The 23,392-nt window shown below is 42.5% G+C and overlaps 1 protein-coding gene across 3 annotated transcripts in view; it reads left to right on the top strand.

Moving 5' to 3' along the window:
- The first annotated feature begins 2,388 nt into the window (after positions 1 to 2,388).
- The window catches only part of l3mbtl4 (L3MBTL histone methyl-lysine binding protein 4), a 262,599-nt gene continuing 241,595 nt past the window's right edge, over positions 2,389 to 23,392 (top strand). For 2 of the 3 annotated variants that reach the window (XM_078398236.1, XM_078398234.1), the window contains exons 1-3: positions 2,389 to 2,458; positions 3,268 to 3,378; positions 4,885 to 5,016. In XM_078398236.1, the coding sequence (XP_078254362.1) occupies positions 4,896 to 5,016 (121 nt within the window). In that variant the 5' untranslated portion in view covers positions 2,389 to 2,458; positions 3,268 to 3,378; positions 4,885 to 4,895. The remainder of the gene's footprint in view (positions 2,459 to 3,267; positions 3,379 to 4,884; positions 5,017 to 23,392) is intronic. The other variant, XM_078398235.1, reaches the window with a different exon arrangement.

Here is a 23,392-nt window from a genome sequence, read left to right as displayed (position 1 = left end):
TATCTAGCTCTCTCTTGAATGCATTCAGCCAATTGGCCTCCACTGCCTTCTGAGGCAGAGAATTCCACAGATTCACAACTCTCTGACTGAAAAAGTTTATCCTCATCTCCGTTCTAAATGGCCTCCCCCTTATTCTTAAACTGTGGCCCCTTGTTCTGGACTCCCCCAACATTGGGAACATGTTTCCTGCCTCTAACGTGTCCAACCCCTTAATAATCTTATACGTTTCGATAAGATCCCCTCTTAGGTTGGAAGACAAGACCTGTACATTACATCCTGATGTGATCTCACCAGAGTCCTACATAAGTGAATTCAGAAATATTCTCTCTTGTAATAAAAGACAAGATATGGCTTGCCTTCCTAATTACTTACTGTCCTGGTGCTAGTTTTCAGTGTTTAATTTAAAACATGCAAGCCGTTGGAACACCTTTCAAACTCTAACAATTAAAAAAGCCTATTGCTGCTTTAAAAAAATTATATCTACATTATCAGCTGGCATGTCCTTCCCATTCACTTAATCTGGCTGTATTTCCCTAAAGCTACTCTCCATTCTCACAGTTCATGATGCCGAGTTTCTGGAAGTCAGTTGGAGAGCCTCTCATGGTAGCACATTGAGACTTGTCTTTACCTATTTACACTACTTTAATTTTAAGGTCATTGGTGACCCTTTAGACGAGTCTCCACATCTCTGCCCTCCTTCATCTATGATTGAAGAGACAGAATCTCCATGTCTTTTCTTTTTGCCGAAGATCTGGAGAATCCCTGGAACTGAGGAAGACGGAGTGAAAGAGAGAGAGCACACATGCATTGATAGACCTGAGATTGAAGGGGACATAAGGGAGCAGGGACGTGAAGATTGAAGGGGACATAAGAGGCAGAGATGTGAAGGAAAATGAAGAGAACAAAGTTGTGAATATTCATCTGGGAGTGAGCTAAAGAAAGGAGCGAAAATATTCCCTGCACCATCTCTTTTCTCAATCCCAACAAATCACCACATCTGTGGTCTCGTTATTTTCCTTTTTCTCAGTCACAGATATATCTCCAAATGTTTGGTCTTTCTATCAGGTCGCATGCACATTATCAAATTTTAGCACTTTTTAATCCTTTGTTTCAGTCCCAAACAAATTTGAACACCTGTGGTTCTTTTCTCTTCCTTTTGCTCGGTTCAGATAAATCTTCGGTCCTGTCCTTTCCCTCTTGCCTATAAGTAGTCATGGGTGGGTGAATCCTTACTTTCCCCACCCATCAATCAGTCTCAGGTGAATCCTCACTTTCCCCACCCATCAGTCTCAGGTGAATCCTCACTTTCCCCACCCATCAGTCTCGGGTGAATCCTCACTTTCCCCACCCCTCAGTCGAATCCTCACTTTCCCCACCCATCAGTCTCAGGTGAATTCTCACTTTCCCCACCCATCAGTCTCAGGTGAATCCTCACACTTTCCCCACCCGTCAGTCTCAGGTGAATCCTCTCACTTTCCCCACCCATCAGTCTCAGGTGAATCCTCACTTTCCCCACCCATCAGTCTCAGGTGAATCCTCACACTTTCCCCACTCATCAGTCTTAGGTGAATTCTCACTTTCCCCACGCATCAGTCTCAGGTGAATCCTCACACTTTCCCCACCCATCAGTCTCAGGTGAATCCTCACTTTCCCCACCCATCAGTCTCAGGTGAATCCTCACACTTTCCCCACCCATCAGTCTCAGGTGAATCCTCACTTTCCCCACCCCTCAGTCGAATCCTCACTTTCCCCACCCATCAGTCTCAGGTGAATCCTCACTTTCCCCACCCCTCAGTCGAATTCTCACTTTCCCCACCCATCAGTCTCAGGTGAATCCTCACTTTCCCCACCCATCAGTCTCAGGTGAATCCTCACTTTCCCCACCCATCAATCTCAGGTGAATCCTCTCACTTTCCCAACCCATCAGTCTCAGGTGAATCCTCACACTTTCCCCACCCATCAGTCTCAGGTGAATCCTCACACTTTCCCCACCCATCAGTCTCAGGTGAATCCTCACTTTCCCCACCCCTCAGTCGAATCCTCACTTTCCCCACCCATCAGTCTCAGGTGAATCCTCTCACTTTCCCCACCCATCAGTCTCAGGTGAATCCTCACACTTTCCCCACCCATCAGTCTCAGGTGAATCCTCACACTTTCCCCACCCATCAATCAGTCTCAGGTGAATCCTCCCACCTGACTTTCTTTCCCCCTGAGCCCCAGGTGAATCCCCAACGCCTTCACTCTTTGCCTCGTCTCCTCTTGCTTCCAGCACAGGTGGAATGCTCGCATCCCTGCCCCTTTCTCGACGCCGTCTGCTCAGTGTCAGGTGGAGTTGCTTTGCTTGCTCCGAGTAAAATGCGTACTCTCCGCGCCTGCGCCTGTAGTTTGCCCGCCTCCCTCCCTCTCTCTTTCTCTCTCCCAGCTGAAAAAAAAGGCCTAGTGTTGCAGCTTTCTACTGGTAAGGAAATTCAGCGTGAAATACATTTCTTTCATTTTAGAAACGAAAGAGAAAAAAAAACAGCAATATGCGGTTGTAGCCTTTGACTCAAAGAATCCAACAGAGTTTGTTTCACACTTTTCTGACAGTTTTCCGTTTCCAGATTCACTGTCTGACAGATATTCTTTAGTTTTAACGACGTTCAATGCGGGAATTACCGTCGACTGGTTTTCAATCGAAACTACTTAAACAATTTATCCTCAGGGGGGGAGGAAGGGGCAATTTTCACAATTTCCAGGGGACAAAATACAAACCCTTCAGTGGAAAAACGTGCAGTTTTCGAGTAGTTGCTTTTATTCCGTTGTTTCATTCATTTTTTCTTGTTGTTGCGCCCAAGCCCTTTGTAAAACCAACATTCCTGCACAATACTACACATTGCATTTCCGATGCACTTGCATGTAAACTCGAAAAAGTCGCACGTTTCTGCAGGATAACTGCGCGGAATATCTGGGGGATGGATGTCACTTTGCAAAATAGCAACCCGCCAAAGTTCCAATATTTTGGAAATTCCGCCGCCAGTTTTTTTAATTGTTTTTTTTTTGTTTTTTATACCGGTGTTGTAATGTATATATATAATAATAGATTAGAGCATTCATTCAACATTTGTGCTGTAAATATTCTTCGCTCCGCCATTTTGATCAATATTCCCTGTTCTGCAAATGTTTTCTTCTGGAAATATTTCCTCAATGTTTAAATACATTCATGCCATTACAAGAAAAGTCAATCGGGACGGATTATAAAGTGTTTTATTTCTTCCCCCCCGTCGCAAGCGAAAGGACACACAATGTGACTGCTAACTGTTTAGCTGCGCCGTGGGAACCCAGAGGGAAGGCAGTCCAGTCCGCTGCCGCGCGTTAACTGGACTTTGTACTTGTTTGGAGGTATTTAATTTAATTACCCAGCCTATCTGCAGTTATTGCCTTTTTCACTCAACACGCTGGACCGCTCTCTTTTCTTTAAAGTGGCGATGGCTTTTTTTTTTTTTCTTCCTCCTCCTCCTCCCCCCTCTCTCTCTCTCCATCGATGCAGTTTTCCATTCCCAGCTTTGGCGTACGCACGCATCTGAAAAGATGCCTCGTTCAATAACAATTTATGCGTTTCCATGAAAGATGTTTGCTTGTCTTTCAGATCACCGAGTTCCCAGGTCCAGACATTTGTTGGAACATGTTAACCATCACGTTTATTTATATCTGCTTTTCTTTTTCCCCGCAGTTTGCAGTAACACGCTGTGGAGGAATGGAAGCACTTTTATATATGTAGATTAAAGTTAAATTTATTTAGTTTTGTCTCGAAACAGGAGTGGGGGGGGTTAAAAAAAATCAGATTGTTCAGCGAAAAGCACGTTTATCTGATGGCAGTGCCATTATTTTGAAGGTGCTGATAACCTGGAGGGGAAAAAAAGGCGTAATGAAATTGGCAGACCTCGAAACACAGCAATGGTCAGGACAATTATTATCCGAGTCGCTGTTTGGCAGATGGTATTTTTCATAAATGTGTCGGATGTATGAATCGGGCTGATCTAAAAAGACAGTTTACAATGTAGAGTGAACGCACTGTACTGTAAAAATATTAAACTCCAGTAAGTGATTGTTTTAAAACCAGTCAACTGGATTATTGAACATCAAACAGAGTTAGCCGCTACTAATTGGGCAACTTCTTGATCAGACGAAACGTATGAAGAATATTGAACATGCTTATGGTAACATTTCGCATTGGAATATTGATGTTTGGAAGAAACCGAAATAATCAGTTGAAATGTAATAATAAAAGATGTTTGAAACGTTAATGAGCACTTGCTGGGCAGGTATTTGAGAAATTGACATTATTTAATGCATATTATGCAAGGTATTTGGTTTGAAGTGAAGTATTTTATATTTTTCCAAGATATCACAAAATGCTGGAGTAACTCCAGGTCAGGCAGCATCTAGGAGAGAGGGAATGGGTGACGTTTCGGGTCGAGACCCTTCTTCAGACTGAAATATTTTATATTTTTGGCACATTGAATGAAGTGAAATACAATTTTTGATTTATGGGACATGGTTATTATTTGCCTTTTCTTTCTTTCCAAGTGGTGCTCTATCAGTTCTATCATATAATTTCATTCATGAGGTTGAAGTGACATTTGCTCAGAAGGATGGAAGATGCCAAACATTGGTCTTCAGTTATCTCTTTTATCTTTCTGAAAGTCTTAATTTCTAAAATATTATAATTTTCCTCTTTTAAAAAACAAATGGTGAAGAGCCAAAGACTATATCTAGGATTGCTGACCAAACAAAAAAAAATGCAACACATGGAGTTCATGAGAATAAGATGAACAATGTTTACATTTATTCTATGTCTAACTCTGAACAGAAATAAATTATTTGATTTGGTTCTTTTTATGGCAGGGAAGAATAGAATGAATTCTGGTGAAATGCTGGAGGAAAATGAAACTGCTGATGGAAGCCTACGAATAAGATCTCATGCCATTTCCGCAGAAATGATGGCAGAGGTTGACCAGCAACCCCTCAATTTGACAGGTGGGAGGAGTTTATCTGTCTATGCATTGTTCAGTCCTAAGATGAGTTGTAAATGCTAATGATGTATTTTTCTCTACAACCTATGGGTCAATAGGTTTTAAGATGTATACATTTATCGGCAGAAGCTCCTCTCTTAACAAACTTATTGAAAGTTATGCATTAAACGTAATTATTCTAAGCATGTAGGTGTTTAGACTATGAAATATTTATTGGGCTGAATTTGTTGTCCTTGTGAAATAAGTAATATATCTCTTGTGTTCTTGATTCCAAATGAAATATACGTAACTGTTAGCAAATATCAAGTCCATCAACTACAAAGTAACCCAATTTATAAATGAATTGTTTCCATAAAATGTGTATTTTGTTTATGTTAGATGAAAAATAGCTTTAGATGCAGCACAAAATCATGTCACCAGATTGAGCAGGTTAGCTTTGTTTATTTAAAATATTGAATGGAAATTCTTTTAAAAAGGAAATGGCTAGCTCCTACCTTATTTTAACGAAATGTGGTAGACAATTTAAGTGATAATTGCAGTAGATCTTTATCAAAAGATAGATAATTTAGGTTTTTCAATAAAGCTACAGAAGTGTATTGGTTGTATAAAGCACCTTATCCAATGTGAACTAAAATCGTAAATGTTTCCCAAGAACATCTGTGATTGGTGTTCATAGATGTTTCCCACAATGGAAGTGTTTTTATCCCCCGATCAATTACAATTGATAATTTAGAGCTTATAATTTATGTAATTCTCAAGTAAAGAAAAAAGGAAGAGGTCATTACAATTGGACTGATTGAGGGGTTGTGTTTCATTCCAAAACATTGAATGCAAACCAATGGGCCGCTATATTATAGATCTGGAAGTTAAACAAACTTTTTTTGTCCATTTTACAAATGGATATAAAAAGAATCCATTGCACTAATTTGAAGCATAGTGTAGCGGCCAGCTTCTCGTCTATCAATTAGCTCCCAAGCTGCCACTTGCATAGACCGGGTGAGCGATAAGCTTATAACTCGAGCTATCAATAACAGAGACCCTCCTCGACATTTGATTAGTTAGTTGTCTTTATTTTGAAGGTGCAATAAACATATTGGCATATCTCTTGTCATCGACTAGCTATTGATTTGCTAGGTAAAATTCCATATCTTACCATAGTCTATGTGATCGATACGAACTGCCAGATATAACTTTGGCGGAATCTGTATGAATCTTCTTGTCAATAAGAGTTACAGCCGATTACATCTTGGCTAATGAATCTTTTGGCGGAACATTTGGCTGACCCTCTGTCAGCACCTCCTTGGCTCACACGCACTTGCCGCACGTCCCCAACTGCCCTCACTCTAGCTCCGCCCAGCCCCTACGTAAGCATCGCATTAACTCTATAGTATCCAAACTACAGCAGGATACAAGGTAATAATAATAATATGCAAAAATAACTAATAAACGCAAAATGGCTCCTACACATTCGGCCCTTCTGGTGCCTTGACTATTTTCTTTCCTCTCAACCAACCACAATGATCAAAACATATTATCTGGTCACTGCTGTTTATGAAAGTTAGTTGGCACCATTTGTCTTTTACATTCTGAATTGTGCTTCCTAATAACACTTTGGATGCATGCACTTTGGCTGATGTACACTTAGAATGTCCTTGGGTTGTGTGAGGTCCGATACAAAAGAAAGCTTATTTTCCTATTAATATTTTATAATTGCTTTTACCCTTACTTTTTATTTCAATGTGTCTGCCACGTAGACACTTATCTTCCACGATTGAAGAAAATTGAAACTTATTTTCTGCTTTTAAGCAGCAGAACCAAGCCAGAATAAAATAAAACGAGTAGTACTTTCGCAGAGCAGTATCCATTTGCAATTGTGATAAACGATAAACTCAAGAAAACTTGTAAGTTACTGTAGCTGATTTTTAGAGGTAGTGGATGCTGCAAATGTAAATGCAATTCAGTCTTTTCTCCAATAGTGGTTTTTTTTTTGGGGGGGTTCCCCCCCCCCCCTGTGAGCACCAACAGACATTGCTGTCAGATGCAAGCCATGGTGTTGGATGACTGGCTCTACTGCTTTATCAGACAGGTATACACTGCTGATAATGCACAACCTTGCCCGTATTAAAGAGAAATGATGTCAGTCTTTAAGAAAACAATGGAGAAAATTGTTAAAATGATCTCTCCAGGGTTAAAAGTTGGAGAAAAGTTTTAAAACAAAATAGATTTCCTGGTTACGTTTTGGTACATCACAATTAGTATTGTTTTCATTCAAGCTTCAAAAAGTATTATTTTTCGTTTCTACCTACCTGCTGTCAAATTAAATTAAATTAAATTGCAGGCAAATGAAATGAAATGAAAATATTTTTCCATTAATTTGTTTCTGTGTATATGGTGAAAAATTATCTAGAAATTTAATTTTTGTCCCTCTACCTGTTTGAACAGATTGAAAATACACATCAATTGTAATAAAATGATGTTAGTGTAATCCTAGTGTCAGACACAAAATAACTCCCAGTTTTTTTTAGTTCATTATTGCATTGTAGGTATCAACAACAAAACCAGTGTACCAATAATTAGTTGCTGTACTTGTTTTTAAAGTACATTTATTAAAGTAAAAATGTACAATATTTCCTCTATTTTTGATCCACATTTCCAGTCACCCAGGACGTTTGCTACCGATAAGGGTTTATTGAACATTTTTTCTTCTACTCTTGACTTTAACATTTTCTGAAAATTAGTTTCATCGGCAATTGTTGCCTTCCAATGTCTTCCCCAATTGTCATTCAAATAGTAAGTGTTAACAAGTTACAACTCTGCACCATATCTTGGTTGGTCTTGATACCCTCATCTAAGTTCACACATGCATTTGAAATCTGAATTAATTAGTATGTTATCAAGGCTGAAATCTGGATGACAGTTTCACCTTCATATCTGGGGCAAAGACAATAGCTTTTGTTCAAGTGGAAATCAATTAACTTACTACTGACTATAGGTTCAACAAATGATTTTAGTGACATACTCTTGGGCGGCACGGTAGCGCAGCGGTAGAGTTGCTGCTTTACAGCGAATGCAGCGCCGTAGACTCAGGTTCGATCCTGACTACGGGTGCTGCACTGTAAGGAGTTTGTACGTTCTCCCCGTGACCTGCGTGGGTTTTCTCCGAGATCTTCGGTTTCCTCCCACACTCCAAAGACGTACAGGTATGTAGGTTAATTGGCTGGGTAAATGTAAAAATTGTCCCTAGAGGGTGTAGGATAGTGTTAATGTGCGGGGATCGCTGGGCGGCACGGACTTGGAGGGCCGAAAAGGCCTGTTTCCGGCTGTATTTATATGATATGATATGATATGATATGATAAAAAGGTGGCATGGGACAGGTTGGGATCAAGTGCATCCCTGGAGGAGTTACAGGAACTAAGGTCAGACTGAAGAAGAGTCTCGACCCGAAACGTCACCCATTCCTTCTCTCCTGAGATGCTGCCTGACCCGCTGAGTTACTCCAGCATTTTGTGATACCTTCGATTTATACCAGCATCTGCAGTTATTTTCCTACAGGAACTAAGAAGTCAGCTAAAAAAAGAAACCAGAAGGGCAAAAATGGGACAGGAGATGGCACTGGCAGATAGTATGAAGGATAATCCTGAGATTTTAGACAATAGACAATAGGTGCAGGACTAGGCCATTCGGCCCTTCGAGCCAGCACCGCCAATCAATGTGATCATGGCTGATCATTCTCAATCAGTACCCCGTTCCTGCCTTCTCCTCATACCCCCTGACTCAGCTATCCTTAATATCTTCGGTTTCCTCCCACACTCCAAAGACGTACCGTTTGGTATAAGTGTGAATTGTTCATAGTGTGTGTGTGGGATAATGGTTGATGTGCGGGGTGGTCAGTGCAGACTCGGTGGGCCGATGGGCCTGTTGTTTCCGCGCAGTGTCCCCGAACTCGCGGTTTTTGGTTTTATAAGCAAATTTGTTTTTATACCTGAATTTGCTTTTATGAGCAAGAAGGGTAACCAGAGCAAAAGTGGGACCCCTCAGGAATCAAAGCAGTCAACTCTGTGTGGAGCCACAGGAGATGGGCAAGGTCCTTAACAAGTATTTCTCCTCTGTTTGTACTGTGGAGATAGACAGGATGGGGGATGTTGAGGTCGTCACTGGAAATGTCCTGAGAGCAGTCAGTATTACTGTCTCAGATGTGCTGAACATCCTGATGTGTATGAAGATGGACAAATCTCCTGGGCCTGATCAAATATATCCCAGGACACTGTGGGAATCTGGAGAGAAAATTGCAGGAGCCCTCACCCAGAATTATGAGTCTCCGTTAAATACAGACAAGGTGCCGGAAGATTAGAGGGAAGCAAATGTTGTGCCTCTATTCAGGAAGGGCAGCAGGGAACTACAGGCCAATGATCTTAACTGCTGCAGTTGGAAAGTAATTAGAGAGTATTCTGACGGATAGGCTAGACATGCATTTAGATGAACAAGGGCTGATTCGGGATAGTCAACATAGTTTTGTAAATGGGAGGTTGTGTCTCACACATCTGATTGAACTTTTTGAAGACGTAGCCAAAAAGGTCGATGAAGGCAGAGCTGTAGATATTGTATATCATATCATATCATATATATACAGCCGGAAACAGGCCTTTTCGGCCCTCCAAGTCCGTGCCGCCCAGTGATCCCCGTACATTAACACTATCCTACACCCACTAGGGACAATTTTTATTTTTTTTAAAATTTTTTTAAATTTTTATTTTATTTTTATAGACCTGAATGGTGGCCGTTTAGGAGAAGGGGAGATGCAACGAGACCTGGGTGTCATGGTACACCAGTCATTGAAAGTAGGCATGCATGTGCAGCAGGCAGTGAAGAAAGCGAATGGTATGTTGGCATTCATAGCGAGGGGATTTGAGTAAAGGAGCAGGGAGGTTCTGCTGCAGTTGTGCAGGGCATTGGTGAGACCACACCTGGAGTATTGTGTACAGTTTTGGTCTCCTAATCTGAGGAAAGACATTCTTGCCATAGAGGGAGTACAGAGAAGGTTCACCAGATTGATTCCTGAGATGGCAGGACTTTCACATGAAGAAAGACTGGATAGACTCGGCTTGTACTCGCTGGAATTTAGAAGATTGAGGGGGGATCATAGAAACTTACAAAATTCTTAAGGGGTTGGACAGGCTAGATACAGGAAGATTGTTCCCGATGTTGGGGAAGTCCAGAACAAGGGGTCACAGTTTAAGGGTAAGGGGGAAGTCTTTTAGGACCAAGATGAGAACGTTTTTTTTCACACAGAGTGGTGAATCTGTGGAATTCTCTGCCACAGAAGGTAGTTAAGGCCAGTTCATTGGCTATATTTAAGAGGGAGTTAGGTGTGGCCCTTGTGACTAAAGGGATCAGGGGGTATGGAGAGAAGGCAGGTACGGGATACTGAATTGAATGATCAGCCATGATCATATTGAATGGTGGTGCAGGCTCGAAGGGCCGAATGGCCTACTCCTGCACCTATTTTCTATGTTTCTATAATTGGAATTTCGTAAGGCATTTGACAAGGTTCCGCAAGGTAGGCTGCTCCGGAAGGTTAGATCCCATGGGATTCGGGGAGAGATTGGTGAATGGATAGGCTTCATGGAAGGAACTTCAATAGACAATAGGTGCAGGAGTAGGCCATTCGGCCCTTCGAGCCAGCACCGCCATTCAATGTGATCATGGCTGATCACAATTAGTACCCCGTTCAACTTGGGAATGCCTGCATTGCCGTTATCTTGGAAGTTTTGGGGATCTTGAGATAGTGAGGATTAACATTGTACTTCTGTATCTGGATGGTGCATGGATTCATTTGTTTTTATGAGCCACTCTCACTTTCCAAAACAAAATAACTTTTTTGTAAAAATTGCTACAATTTTTCCTCAATGGTCAGTAGGCATTGGCAATTCACTTTAATTTTTCCACAATAATTGAAGCTGCACTATTGGCCAACTTCCTTTCAAGTATGCTTTTATGAAACATGAGTTGCCGTAAACATGACACAGACCTGACATTGATCTCAAGCAGGCTAGATGATAAGAAAACACCAGCAACTGTCATGAATGATCAATAAATACATTTACTGTATGAATAATTTTGTAAGGCAAATAGCCTTAATCTTTAAAATCTATAGTTTCTGCTGCAAATGCACGTGCTGGTGATGTCAGCACATCAACATAGTATTGCCGAACAATATCAACATCTCTTCTGCATTTCCAAAAACATTTATCTTATTTTGCTGTGCTCAACTTAGAATGGTTTGGTTCTGTACATTCTGGCCATATGTTGAAATGGAATCTTCTCCAGTTTATGGCACCATGTATCACGGTTCCAGCAACTTGAGTGCATTCCTGATCTTTACTGTTGCTTTTGTGAAGTTTGCACATTGTTTTTTTTCCCCACATCCCAAAGATGCATGGATTGGTCGCAAAATTTGCATGGGTTAGTGGGAATTGGGCAGTGAAGGATGAAGAGAGAGGGAGAGAGCAGGTAGCTAATAAAAGTTTTAATTCTTGGATCCTAATTTATTTCGCTCCTAATTTGGCATTGCTCTTAAAACTCTAAAATGGCATTTGAGATGTGTGCAGAATTTTGATCAAACATGTGCAAAAATGAGGCAAAAATGACCCAAGGCTGCGCGAGTAAGTTGGCTCCTGAATCAACATGAAATATCATCACATGAAATGTTGAGTGCGTGACCAGCAAAAGGAATTTCTTTCACAACCAATGCCTTCCTCGCCTGATTTTTAAAATTGTTATCAAACTGTTTCTGTGACTTTGCAAATGTTTAGAGTAATTTGAAGTTGCAGAATTTTATAGGGTACTAGACAAAGTGGACCCGTTGGGCCCAAACCTCTCCTGCATTGGTGCAGCACCCTGTCCTCCCCCCCCTCCCCTCTCTCCTCAACCCCCCCTACCCTCTCCCTTCTCCCTCATTCCCCCTTCCCCCCTCCTTCTCCCTCCTCCCCTCCCCCTCCCCTCCTTTTAAACTTTAAAATGTGAATAACTTAAAAAAATATAAGACCCATTTCAATAAAACTACTTGCATTATCACTAAAGTAACAATGTGGGCCTAAAATTGTCGCGCTATCGTGTACCGTTTTGGCTGAGGTTCAGTCACAAACAAGATAACAAATGAGAGTTTTAGTATATAGATTGTGCAAGTGCTGAAGGTCTATCTGGGCTTCTGCTCCAATTAATTCCTGCCATTACTAAATGATTTAGAATTGTTCTAGCACAAGGAAGCCATTTGGCCCGTTGCACACCACGTACGTTTCCATGTAAGTTTCCTTGAGATGTCTATTCCATGCAAGTTTCCTTAACTTAATGTGCATAAACAAACATGAATTATTAACATTCCAGATTCTTTACTTGGGAGTTTATAATCATTGCAAGTCTATTCTGATTAATCTCCCCAAAGGAATTAACAAGACAAGAACTATTCCACATAAGTGTTACACTCTCAACCAAGTAACATTTATTAATGCACAACTGTGCCTACAAATATTCGCTATACAGCTCATTTATTTACTTGCCATGTGAGAAACAGACAGAAAGTTGTTAATAGCATATGTCTTATCAGCTGCCTTGGTATAATCCTAAAACCATGTAAGTTTCTTTAAGAGATTTCTATTCCATTTCTACCATTCTGTTTACACAGTTTTAAAATTTGCAGGTATTTCACGATTTACAAATATTAGATTTTTCCTTTTTTACATTTTTGCTACTGCACCATTGACTCTTTAGGATATGTGGTCTCCGTTTACATTTAGTCCATTATGAAAGCCCCAGCCGTCTCCATTTTTAATACACTTTACGCTTCCTCTGACATCTTTAATGATGTTGCAATGCTCGGCTTGCTATTGGGGTTCATCATAATTTATTTGGTGCATTCTTCAAGATGGCTGAAAAATACCAGTATCTATTGATTGCAATTGTGAGAAGTCACGATAAGCTATAAACATCAGTACCGAATGTAATTGATTGCAGTGTAAAAGGTGAAAGTTGGGTGACTATTAACTGTTTTATAAATCTTGCAGCTTCAAGAATGCAAACAGCCATTAACAATAGGTGGGGTAAGAAAATAACTGCAGATGCTGGTACAAATCGAAGGTATTTATTTCACAAAATGTTGGAGTAACTCAGCAGGTCAGGCAGCATCTCAGGAGAGAAGGAATGGGTGACGTTTCGGGTCGAGACCCTTCTTTAGTCTGAAGAAGGATCTCGACCCGAAACGTCACCCATTCCTTTTCTCCTGAGATGCTGCCTGACCTGCTGAGTTACTCCAGCATTTTGTGAACTAAATGCCGTTAACAATAGGATCAACATGAAATCTAGTATCCAAATATTGCCCTGAAAGTGTATTATTCTTCACAAAATGTGTAATGCACTATCATGGAGACAATAGCAAAATATTTAAATGTGAGCTTAACAGGTCAGAATCGGTGGCTTGTGCTCAGGGGTGTGATGATTTGTTTTGGTAACACTTGAAACCTTCTCCTTGATTGTTACTTTGACATGCAAAACTACCACTACGAATTCCACTCAAAGATGTGAACAAGGAGCAAAAGTAGACCATTAAATCTCTTGTGCGTACTCTGCCTTGTATAAAACAATGGCTGACTACAAACCCAACCTATCTGCTTGTGGAAACCTTTTGTGTTCTTGCTTTTCAAAAATCGGCTTTGAAGCTTCTGCATCTACCAGCCTTAGAGGAAAATAGTACCAATGGCTCGCAGCCCTGAATTACATGGGCAAGTCCTTATTCTAAGGCAAGATTAGTTCTCTCTCAATCAGGCAGTGAAGAAAGCGAATGGTATGTTGGCATTCATAGCGAGGGGATTTGAGTATAGGAGCAGGGAGATTCTGCTGCAGTTGAACAGGGCATTGGTGAGACCACACTTGGAGTATTGCGTACTGTTTTGGTCTCCTAATCTGAGGAAAGACATTCTTGCCATAGAGGGAGTACAGAGAAGGTTCACCAGACTGATTCCTGGGATGGCAGGACTTTCATATGAAGAAAGACTGGATAGACTCGGCTTGTACTCACTGGAATTTAGAAGATTGAGGGGGGATCTTATAGAAACTTACAAAATTCTTAAGGGGTTGGACAGGCTAGATGCAGGAAGATTGTTCCCGATGTTGGGGAAGTCCGGAACAAGGGGTCACAGTTTAAGGATAAGGGGGAAGTCTTTTAGGACCGAGATGAGAAGGGTTTTTTTCACACAGGGAGTTGTGAATCTGTGGAATTCTCTGCCACATAAGGTAGTTGAGGCCAGTTCATTGGCTATATTTAAGAGGGAGTTAGATGTGGCCCTTGTGGCTAAAGGGATCAGGGGGTATGGAGAGAAGGCAGGTACAGGATACTGAGTTTGATGATCAGCCATGATCATATTGAATGGCGGTGCAGGCTCGAAGGGCCGAATGGCCTACTCCTGCATGTATTTTCTATAAACCTTTCTACATGCATTCTGTCAAGATCCCTCAGTCGTAGAAAAAGTGGTAAAGCAGTAGCCCCTGAAATGGATTGAAACAAGGAATGTTTTGCGGGTGCAAAATAAGAGAACCTAGCACAGGCCCTTTGTAGGTTCTTAAAGTCACATCTTTGATTTGGAGGAAGTTAAGGGAGTTAGCAAAGTTGTTTGGAATAAGAACATTCACCCAATGGAGGTTGAAGTGTGTGATCAATAAAGTGACCTACTTGTGGCTCTATTGCAAGAGGTAGAAGTGGGTTACATAACAACAGAGAAGTTAGGATTAGGACCAGGCCTGGTCTTCCATTCACTATGACCTTGGCTGATCATCTAAATTCTGTGTAGTGGTCCTGCTTTCCCCTCAAATTTCTTGATGGTTTAATCACTGAGAGTTATATTCGACCTCAAGCAGGGACCATGAATGTGGTGACCATTTAAAAACAAAATAGAGGTATAAATAAGCATTTGAGCTCTTTGCGATTATTAGTGGGTCAGGCAGCATCTCTGGAGAACATGTCTGAAGAAGGGTCTCGACCCGAAACGTCACCCATTCCTTCTCTCCTGAGATGCTGCCTGACCTGCTGAGTTACTCCAGCATTTTGTGAAATAAATACCTTCGACTTGTACCAGCATCTGCAGTTATTTTCTTACACTCTCTGGAGAACATGGATAGGTGATGTCTAGGGTCGGGACCTATCTTCAGATTCTCCTCTGTAATAGAGGAGAAAGCTGGAAGAGAGGTGGGGATGCAACTAAGTCTGCAAGTGAAAGGTGGGTATAGGTGAGGGGGGGAGGGGGTTTGTTTGTTAGATGGTTGGAGGAGGCCCAGGACATAAAGATCTGTATGGGAATGGGAAGGGAAGTTAAAATGGTTAGCAACCGGGAGATGCAGTAGGACTTGGCGGACGAAGTGCAGGTGTTTGGTGAAATGGTCGCCTACGCTAGGCCTCGACGATGTAAAGGAGGCCCAACAGAAGCACCGAATGCAGTAGATGAGGAGATGCACATAAACCTCTGTCTCACCTGGAAGGACTGCTATGGTTCCTGGCTGGATGTGAGGTAGGAGGTAGAGGGACAGATGTTGCATCTACTACCTGCTCAAGGTATTCACCTTGGCTATTCTGAAAGCAGTCAACATGTTTTATTGACTACCATCCGGTGACCTTGACATCCACCATCATGAAGTGCTTTGATGGTGCCAGATATCAAATAATGCCGAGACGGGGTACAGGAAAGGAGATCGAGAATCCAGCCTGTCATGCAACCTTGACCACTGCAATTCGCCTACCACCACAACAGGTCCACGGCTGATGCCATCTCCCTGGAACACCTGTACTCTGGATGTACTCCGGAACACCTGTATGAGAGGGACACCTATGTCACACTTCTACTTGAAGTCTGAAGAAGGGTCTCGACCCAAAACGTCACCCATTCCTTCTCTCCGGAGATGCTGCCTGACCCGCTGAGTTACTCCAGCATTTTAAAAGAAGGGTCTCGGCCCGAAACGTCACCCATTCCATCTCGCCGGAGAGTTACTCCAGCATTTTGTGTCACATCTCTACTCGAAGACTACAGCTCTACTTTCAATGCCATTATCTTATCCAAGCCTATTTCTAAACTCATAGAACTTGGAAGTCAGCACTCACCTCTGCAACTCGATATTTGGGTTTCGGAGAAACAATCAGTGAGGATAGGTGAAAAATCCTCCACACAGATGCTCAGCAAGGATGTGTTCTCCGCCCCTTTCTTTACTCCTTATACATTCACGACTGTGCAACCAGATACAAATCCAACTTAATTTACAAATTCGCAGACAACATTACCGTAATGGGCTGGATATCAAATAATGATGCAACGGAGTACAGGAGGGAGATCGAGAACCTTGTAAACTGGTGCCAAGAATACAATAGACAATAGGTGCAGGAGTAGGCCATTCAGCCCTTCGAGCCAGCACCGCCATTCAATGTGATCATGGCTGATCATTCTCAATCAGTACCCCGTTCCTGCCCTCTCCCCATGGAAAGCATCCAGAGAATCTGAGGCAGAGGCAGAGGATTCCACAGATTTACAACTCTCCGAGTGAAAAAGTTTTTCTTTATCTCCTTTCTAAATGGCCTACCCCTTATTCGTAAACTGTTGCCCCTGGTTCTGGACTCCCCCAACATTGGGAACACGTTTCCTGTCTCAAACATGTCCAATCCCTTAATAATCTTATATGTTTCAATAAGATCCCCTCTCATCCTTCTTAATTCCAGTGTATACAAGCCCAGTCGCTCCAGTCTTTCAACATACGACAGTCCCGCCATTCGGGGAATTAACCTAATCTTGTGCTCAATGTGAGCAAGACAAAGGAGATTGTGATCAACTTCAGGAAGTGAAGTAGATACACACATTGATGGCGTCGAATGAGAGATGGTTGACAGCTTCAAGTTCATTGGAGCTAGCAACTTCACCTGGACTAGCCATATCGAAGCAATGGCCAAAAAAGCACACTACTTACAAAAAAGCCTCTACTTACTTAGAAGGTTCGACAAATCCCCATAAACTCTCAGCTTCTACAGATATGCCATAGGAAGCATCTTATCAGGATGCATCACAGCATGGTTTGGGATTAGCTCCGTTCAAGACCGCAAGAAATTGCAGAGAACTGTGAATCCAGCCCGTACCATCACCCAAACCAATCTCCCTTTCGTTGACTCCATCTACACTTCATGCTACGCTTCAGTCTGAAGAAGGGTCTCGACCCGAAACGTCACCCATTCCTTCTCTCCAGAGATGCTGTCTGACCTGCTGAGTTACTGCAGCATTTTCTGTCTACCTTCGATTTATACCAGCATCTGCAATTTTTTTTTCCTACACTTCATGCTACCTCGGCAATGACGCCAGCATAATCAAGGATGATTCTAACCCGGGACACTCCCTCGTCTCCCCTCTCCCATCATGCAAAAGGTACAGAAGTGCTAAAACGCATACCTACAGTTTCAGAGACAGTTTCTTCTCAGCTGTTATCAGGCAGCTGAACCATCCTATCGCGAACTAGGCAGCTGTCCTTACTTAACATCTACCTCATTGGAGACCCATAGACTATCTTTAATCAGACTGTTCTGGACTTTATCTTGCACTAAAAGCTATCTCCTTTATCCTGTATCTGTACACTGTGGGCGGCTTGATTGTAATCATGTGCAGTCTCTCCGCTGACGGGCTAGCATGTAACAAAAATCATTTTTCACTGTGCCTGGGTATTGTGACAATAAACTAAACTAATCTCTTGTGATTGGACGAGAAAGTACCTGGGGAGGGGGTGATTTGGTGGCAGGGAATGAGTGAACCAAGGAGTTGCAGAGGGACTGGTCTCTGCAGAAAGTGGAAAGGGATGGGGATGGGAAGATATAACGGTTGTGCGATCACTTTAGTCCAGTCAAGTCTACTTTATTTGTCACATACACATACAAGATGTGCAGTGAAATGAAAGTGGCAATGCCTGCGGATTGTGCTAAAACTACAAAACAGAATAGAATTTTTTTTTTAAAAGACAGCACAAAAAATAAATTAACACAGTAAATTAGTCCCTGGTGGTATAAGAGTTAACAGTCCTGATGGCCTGTGGGAAGAAACTCCGTCTCATCCTCTCTGTTTTCACAGCGTGACAGCGGAGGCGTTTGCCTGACCGTAGCAGCTGGAACAGTCCGTTGCTGGGGTGGTAGGGGTCCCCCATAATGTTGCTGGCTCTGGATCTGCACCTCCTGATGTATAGGTCCTGCAGGGGGGCGAGTGTAGTTCCCATAGTGCATTCAGCCGAATGCACTACTCTCCACAGAGCCTTCCTGTCCTGGGCAGAGCTGTTCCCAAACCAGATTGAGATGTTGCCGGGCAAGATGCTTTCTACAGCCCCAGAGTAGAAGTACTGAAGGATCCTCAGAGAGACTCTGAATTTCCTCAGCCGTCTGAGGTGGTAAAGGGGCTGCCTTGCCTTACTCTCCAGTGCGGCAATGTGTGTTGTCCATGTCAGATCCTCTGTGATGTGGACTCTCAGGTATTTAAAGCTGCTCACCCTATCCACAGTAATCCCATTTATCTCCAGTGGCGTGTACTTCCTTGGATGTTGAGCCCTTCTAAAGTCCACAATCAGCTCCTTAGTTTTTGTGACATTCAAGAGGAGGCTGCTGTCCTGACACCAGAGTGCCAGATCAGCCACCTCCTCCTAGTAGGCCTTCTCATCGTTGTCAGCCGCATCAGGGTTCTTGTTTTGGTGTCGACACAACAAATCATGCAGGGCCGACAGTGCCACGTCGGTGTCCGCATGCGATGGAATATAGACGGCTGTGATGATCACCGAGCTGAACTCCCAGGGAAGGTAGAATGGTTGGCATGAGATAGTCAGATGCTCCAGGTCCGGCGAGCAGGAACGAGAAAGCGTCTTAATATTCCTAGGGTTGCACCAGGTCATTGTTGGTCATGAAGTAGACTCCTCCACCCTTGGATTTCCCGGATTCTTCCGTTTTGTCCGCCCGGAAAACAGTGAAGGACTCGGTTGGGCTGATCCCCTGATCCAGCACCAGCGCGGTCAGCCATGTCTCGGTCAGACAGAAGATGTTGCATTCTTTGATGCCCCGCTGGAATCCGATCCTCGCCCTGAGGTCATCCAGCTTGTTCTCCAGGGACTGGACGTTCGCCAGCAGGATGCTGGGCAGAGGTGGACGTAAGGCTTGGGCTCTCAGCCTGTTCCGAATCCCCCCTCCCTTCCCTCGATGTTTTTTCCGACTTTCCCACGGAGCCGCGCTCCCACTGCTGCTGCCGCGGTGCGCTCCTTTGATGATCTCTATCGGCCACGTTGATCCTTCTAAATTCCAGTGTAAACAAGCCTAGTCGCTCCAATCTTTCAACATATGATAGTCCCGCCATTCCGGGAATTAACCTAGGATGTTTCCACTAGTGGAAGAGTCTAGAACCAGAGGGCATAGCCTCAAAATAAAATGACGTATCTTTAGAAGGGAGATGGGAAATTTCTTTCGTCAGAGGGTGGTGAATGTTGAATTCATTGTCGACAAATGGCTGTGGTGGCCGTTAATGGATATTTTTTAACAGATTCTTGATTAAGAATTGACAGATTCTTGATTAGTAAGGGTGTCGGGGTAATGGGGGGAAACTGGGAATTAGAAGAACATGTTAAATAGTACTAAAGTAAGTCGGTGGAGGAGTGTTTTTATCCATGAATACTGTACAGTAAACGCACAGTCTCCGCGGAGCTACCACGACGGTGACTGGATTCGGCCGCTCCATCTTCTTCAGAAGAAGGTGACGGAAATACCGAAGAATGACGCGTTGGATGCAGAGGCTGGTGGGGTGAAAGGCAAGGACCAGGGGAATTCTATTCTTGTTCAGCCTTGGGTAAGGGGAGCAAGAGCAGAATTGCGGGGCATAGAGGAGATGTGAGCAAGGAATCCATCTACGACAGCTTGGGCAAACCACATTTATTAAAGAAATAGGTCATCTCAGATGTCCTAGAATGGAAAGCCTCATATTAGGAGAAGGCGTGGTGAAGACAGTGAAATTGAGAGTAGGGGATAGCATTTATGCAGGAAGCAGGTTGGGAGGAAATGTAGTCCAGATAACTGTGGGAGTCGATGGGATTATAGTAGATGTCAGTTGATAGTCTGCCCCCCCCCCCCCCGTGATGGAGACAGAAAGATTAAAAAAGGGGGGAGAGGTGTCTGAGATAGTCCAAGTGAATTTGTGGGCGCAGTGAATGTTAGTGGTAAAGGTAATGAGTTTTGCATGAGTGGACACGTTAGAGGCAGGAAACATGTTCCAAATGTTGGGGGAGTCCAGAACAAGGGGCCACAGTTTAAGAATAAGGGGTAGGCCATTTAAAACTCGGATGAGGAAAAACTTTTTCACTCAGAGTTGTGAATCTGTGAAATTATCTGCCTCAGAAGGCAGTGGAGGCCAATTCTCTGAATGCATTCAAGAGAGAGCTAGATAGAGCTCTTAAGGATAGCGGAGTCAGGGGGTATGGGGAGAAGGCAGGAACGGGGTACTGATTGAGAATGATCAGCCATGGTCACATTGAATGGCGGTGCTGGCTCGAAGGGCCGAATGGCCTCCTCTTGTACCTATTGTCTATCATCTATTTAGTGCACGAACTTGCGCTCGTGCCTGAAGTATCACACTGTTCAAAGTTTGGACTCCAACTCACCAACTCTAGTTTGAAGTTGTTTGCGCTACAAACACCAATAGCAGAGTTGGTCGCTATGCATCATACTGATTGCCATCAGGTAATTCAAACTGACCTGCGAACATCATCTGTCCTGCCATGCCCGCCTCATTAGATTATTTGTGCATTTATTTCTTTTTGTAAGCATGCTTCTATTCCAAATACGATTGTACTTGCATTACTAAAGTCCTTTTGTCGACAGAGCTCATATTCTGGACTCAGTGAGCACTATATGTTTTGAACAAAATGCACATTGGATGTGGAATTAATGAAAGTTAACGGATGGTTTGAATGCCTATTAATTCTGTTGCATTGTCAATAGACAATAGGTGCAGGAGGAGGCCATTCGGCCCTTCGAGCCAGCACCGCCATTCAATGTGATCATGGCTGATCATTCTCAATCAGTACCCCGTTCCTGCCTTCTCCCCATACCCCCTGACTCCGCTATCCTTAAGAGCTCTATCTAGCTCTCTCTTGAATGTATTCAGAGACTTGGCCTCCACTGCCCTCTGAGGCAGAGAATTCCACAGATTCACAACTCTCTGACTGAAAAAGTTTTTCCTCATCTCTGTTCTAAATGACCTACCCCTTATTCTTAAACTGTGGCCCCTGGTTCTGGACTCCCCCAATATTGGGAACATGTTTCCTGCCTCTAATGTGTCCAACCCCTTAATAATCTTATACGTTTCGATAAGATCCCCTCTCATCCTTCTAAATTCCAGTGTATACAAGCCTAGTCGTTCCAGTCTTTCAACATATGACAGTCCCGCCATTCCGGGAATTAACCTAGTAAACCTACGCTGCACGCCCTCAATAGCAAGAATATCCTTCCTCAAATTTGGAGACCAAAACTGCACACAGTACTCCAGGTGCGGTCTCACTAGGGCCCTGTGCAACTGCAGAAGGACCTCTTTGCTCCTGGATCATGTTGAGTCTTTTTGGTGCTTTTAGAGTTGCAATGAGGCAAATATTCCACGCAGCACCTCGTATGCATTTTAAACACTGGAAAAACTTCAGGAGTCAGAAACAATAAACTTACAACAGAATATTACAGTGTGTGATTTGGTGACCCCAAGGATGGCAGTTTTTGGCTGAGAATATTCTTGTAAATTCTTTGTCAGATTTAATTTGATAGTTTACGTTTTGGATTTTGAAATTTGGAAAATGGAACCAATGTTCACTTTGCATCATTGTTCAGTTTACTGGCATTGAAATTTGGCTGAAATTTGACAGAAAATCATTCACTCAACCATAATAGTTTAAAAAAAATGTTTCCTTGTATTTTGTCTTTTTTTAAAAAAAACACACACATTTTGGGAATAAGGATAATATAAGCATATTAGTATATTAATATGTTAATGTAATTAATATAAGCATATTAATATAAGTTTATGCCTCTGAACAGTGAGTAACGACTAGAGTAATATTAAAGCAAAGTGATTTTTTAATTTTTATTATTCCTTTTGAAAGCACTTCAGGCTATATTTTATTATGGTTTTGCTGATATTGAATTGCATTAGCACCACGGTTGCTGATTTATGTATTATTGAGTCATGTAAATGGCGCATAATTCTGAATCAAAAAGCACATTTGTATAAAATCACTGGATTAGGATTTATCGTGGGGCATGTTGATATTCTTTGGAGCTAACTTAGTCTTGATGTGCATCTCAGAAGTGGTGGAAATGGTGTCATATTGGGTTAGAATGATTTCTCATTGTAATATGAAGTATTGCAATCAGATTATGAAAGCTGTGGAATGAAAGTGAGCTTTGAATATCTGATAAAATAGACTTATGTTTGTATGAACCTTTTTAATTTTTCATTTCAATTCTCTGGTTTTCATATCCGTTTTGCAGGCAGAATATGTATTGGTTTATTGTCATGTGTGCTGATAAATGGTGGGAAAAACCTCTGTTTGCATGCTATCCATTCAAATCAAATTATACTAAACACGAATACAATCAAACCATACACAAGTACTACAAGTAGGGCAAAGAAAAAAGTACCAGAGTGCAGATATAATTTTCAGCATTGTAACATAGCAGTTCCAGAGAAAAGGTTCAACGTCTGCAATGAGGTGTTTTAGAAAATCGCGACTGTGCCTTAGCTTATGGAAGGACTGTTAAGAAGTTTGATAACAGAGGGGAAGAAGCTGTTCTTGTGTCTAGTGGTTCGTGCTTTCAAGCATTTGTTTATTCTGCTCGACGGGAACGGGAGAAGGAGGAATGTCGTGGGTGGGAAAGGCCTTTCATTATGTTGGCTGCTTTCCCGAAGGCAGCGTGAAGTGTAGATGGAGTCAATGGTAGGGAGTCTGGTCTGTGTGATGCACAGAGGTACATCCACAACTCTGCAGTTTCTTGCGGTCTTGGGCAAATCTGTTCCCAAATGAAGCCGTGATGCAACTCAACAGTTTGCTTTCTATGGTGCATCTGTACAAGTTGGTAAGAGTCATTGGAGGCATGCATGAGGGGGTGGAGGTGTTTAGTGGGATTTTACTTTTTTGGTCGTAGCCCCATTGTGGTTGGTCCAGGACAGATTGTTGGTAATATTTACGCTGAGGAGCTTGAAGCTCTCAATCAATTCCACTTCGATGCCATAGATGCTGATTGAAGCATGTTGTCCACCACACTTCCTGAAGGCAGTTTCTAACTTCTCTGTCTTGCTGACAT

This window comes from Rhinoraja longicauda, chromosome 4 (assembly GCF_053455715.1).
Source record: "Rhinoraja longicauda isolate Sanriku21f chromosome 4, sRhiLon1.1, whole genome shotgun sequence".
Lineage (NCBI taxonomy): Eukaryota > Metazoa > Chordata > Chondrichthyes > Rajiformes > Arhynchobatidae > Rhinoraja > Rhinoraja longicauda.
The sequence above is the reverse complement of the archived record's forward strand: the minus strand, read 5'-3'. Positions and strand labels throughout refer to the sequence as shown.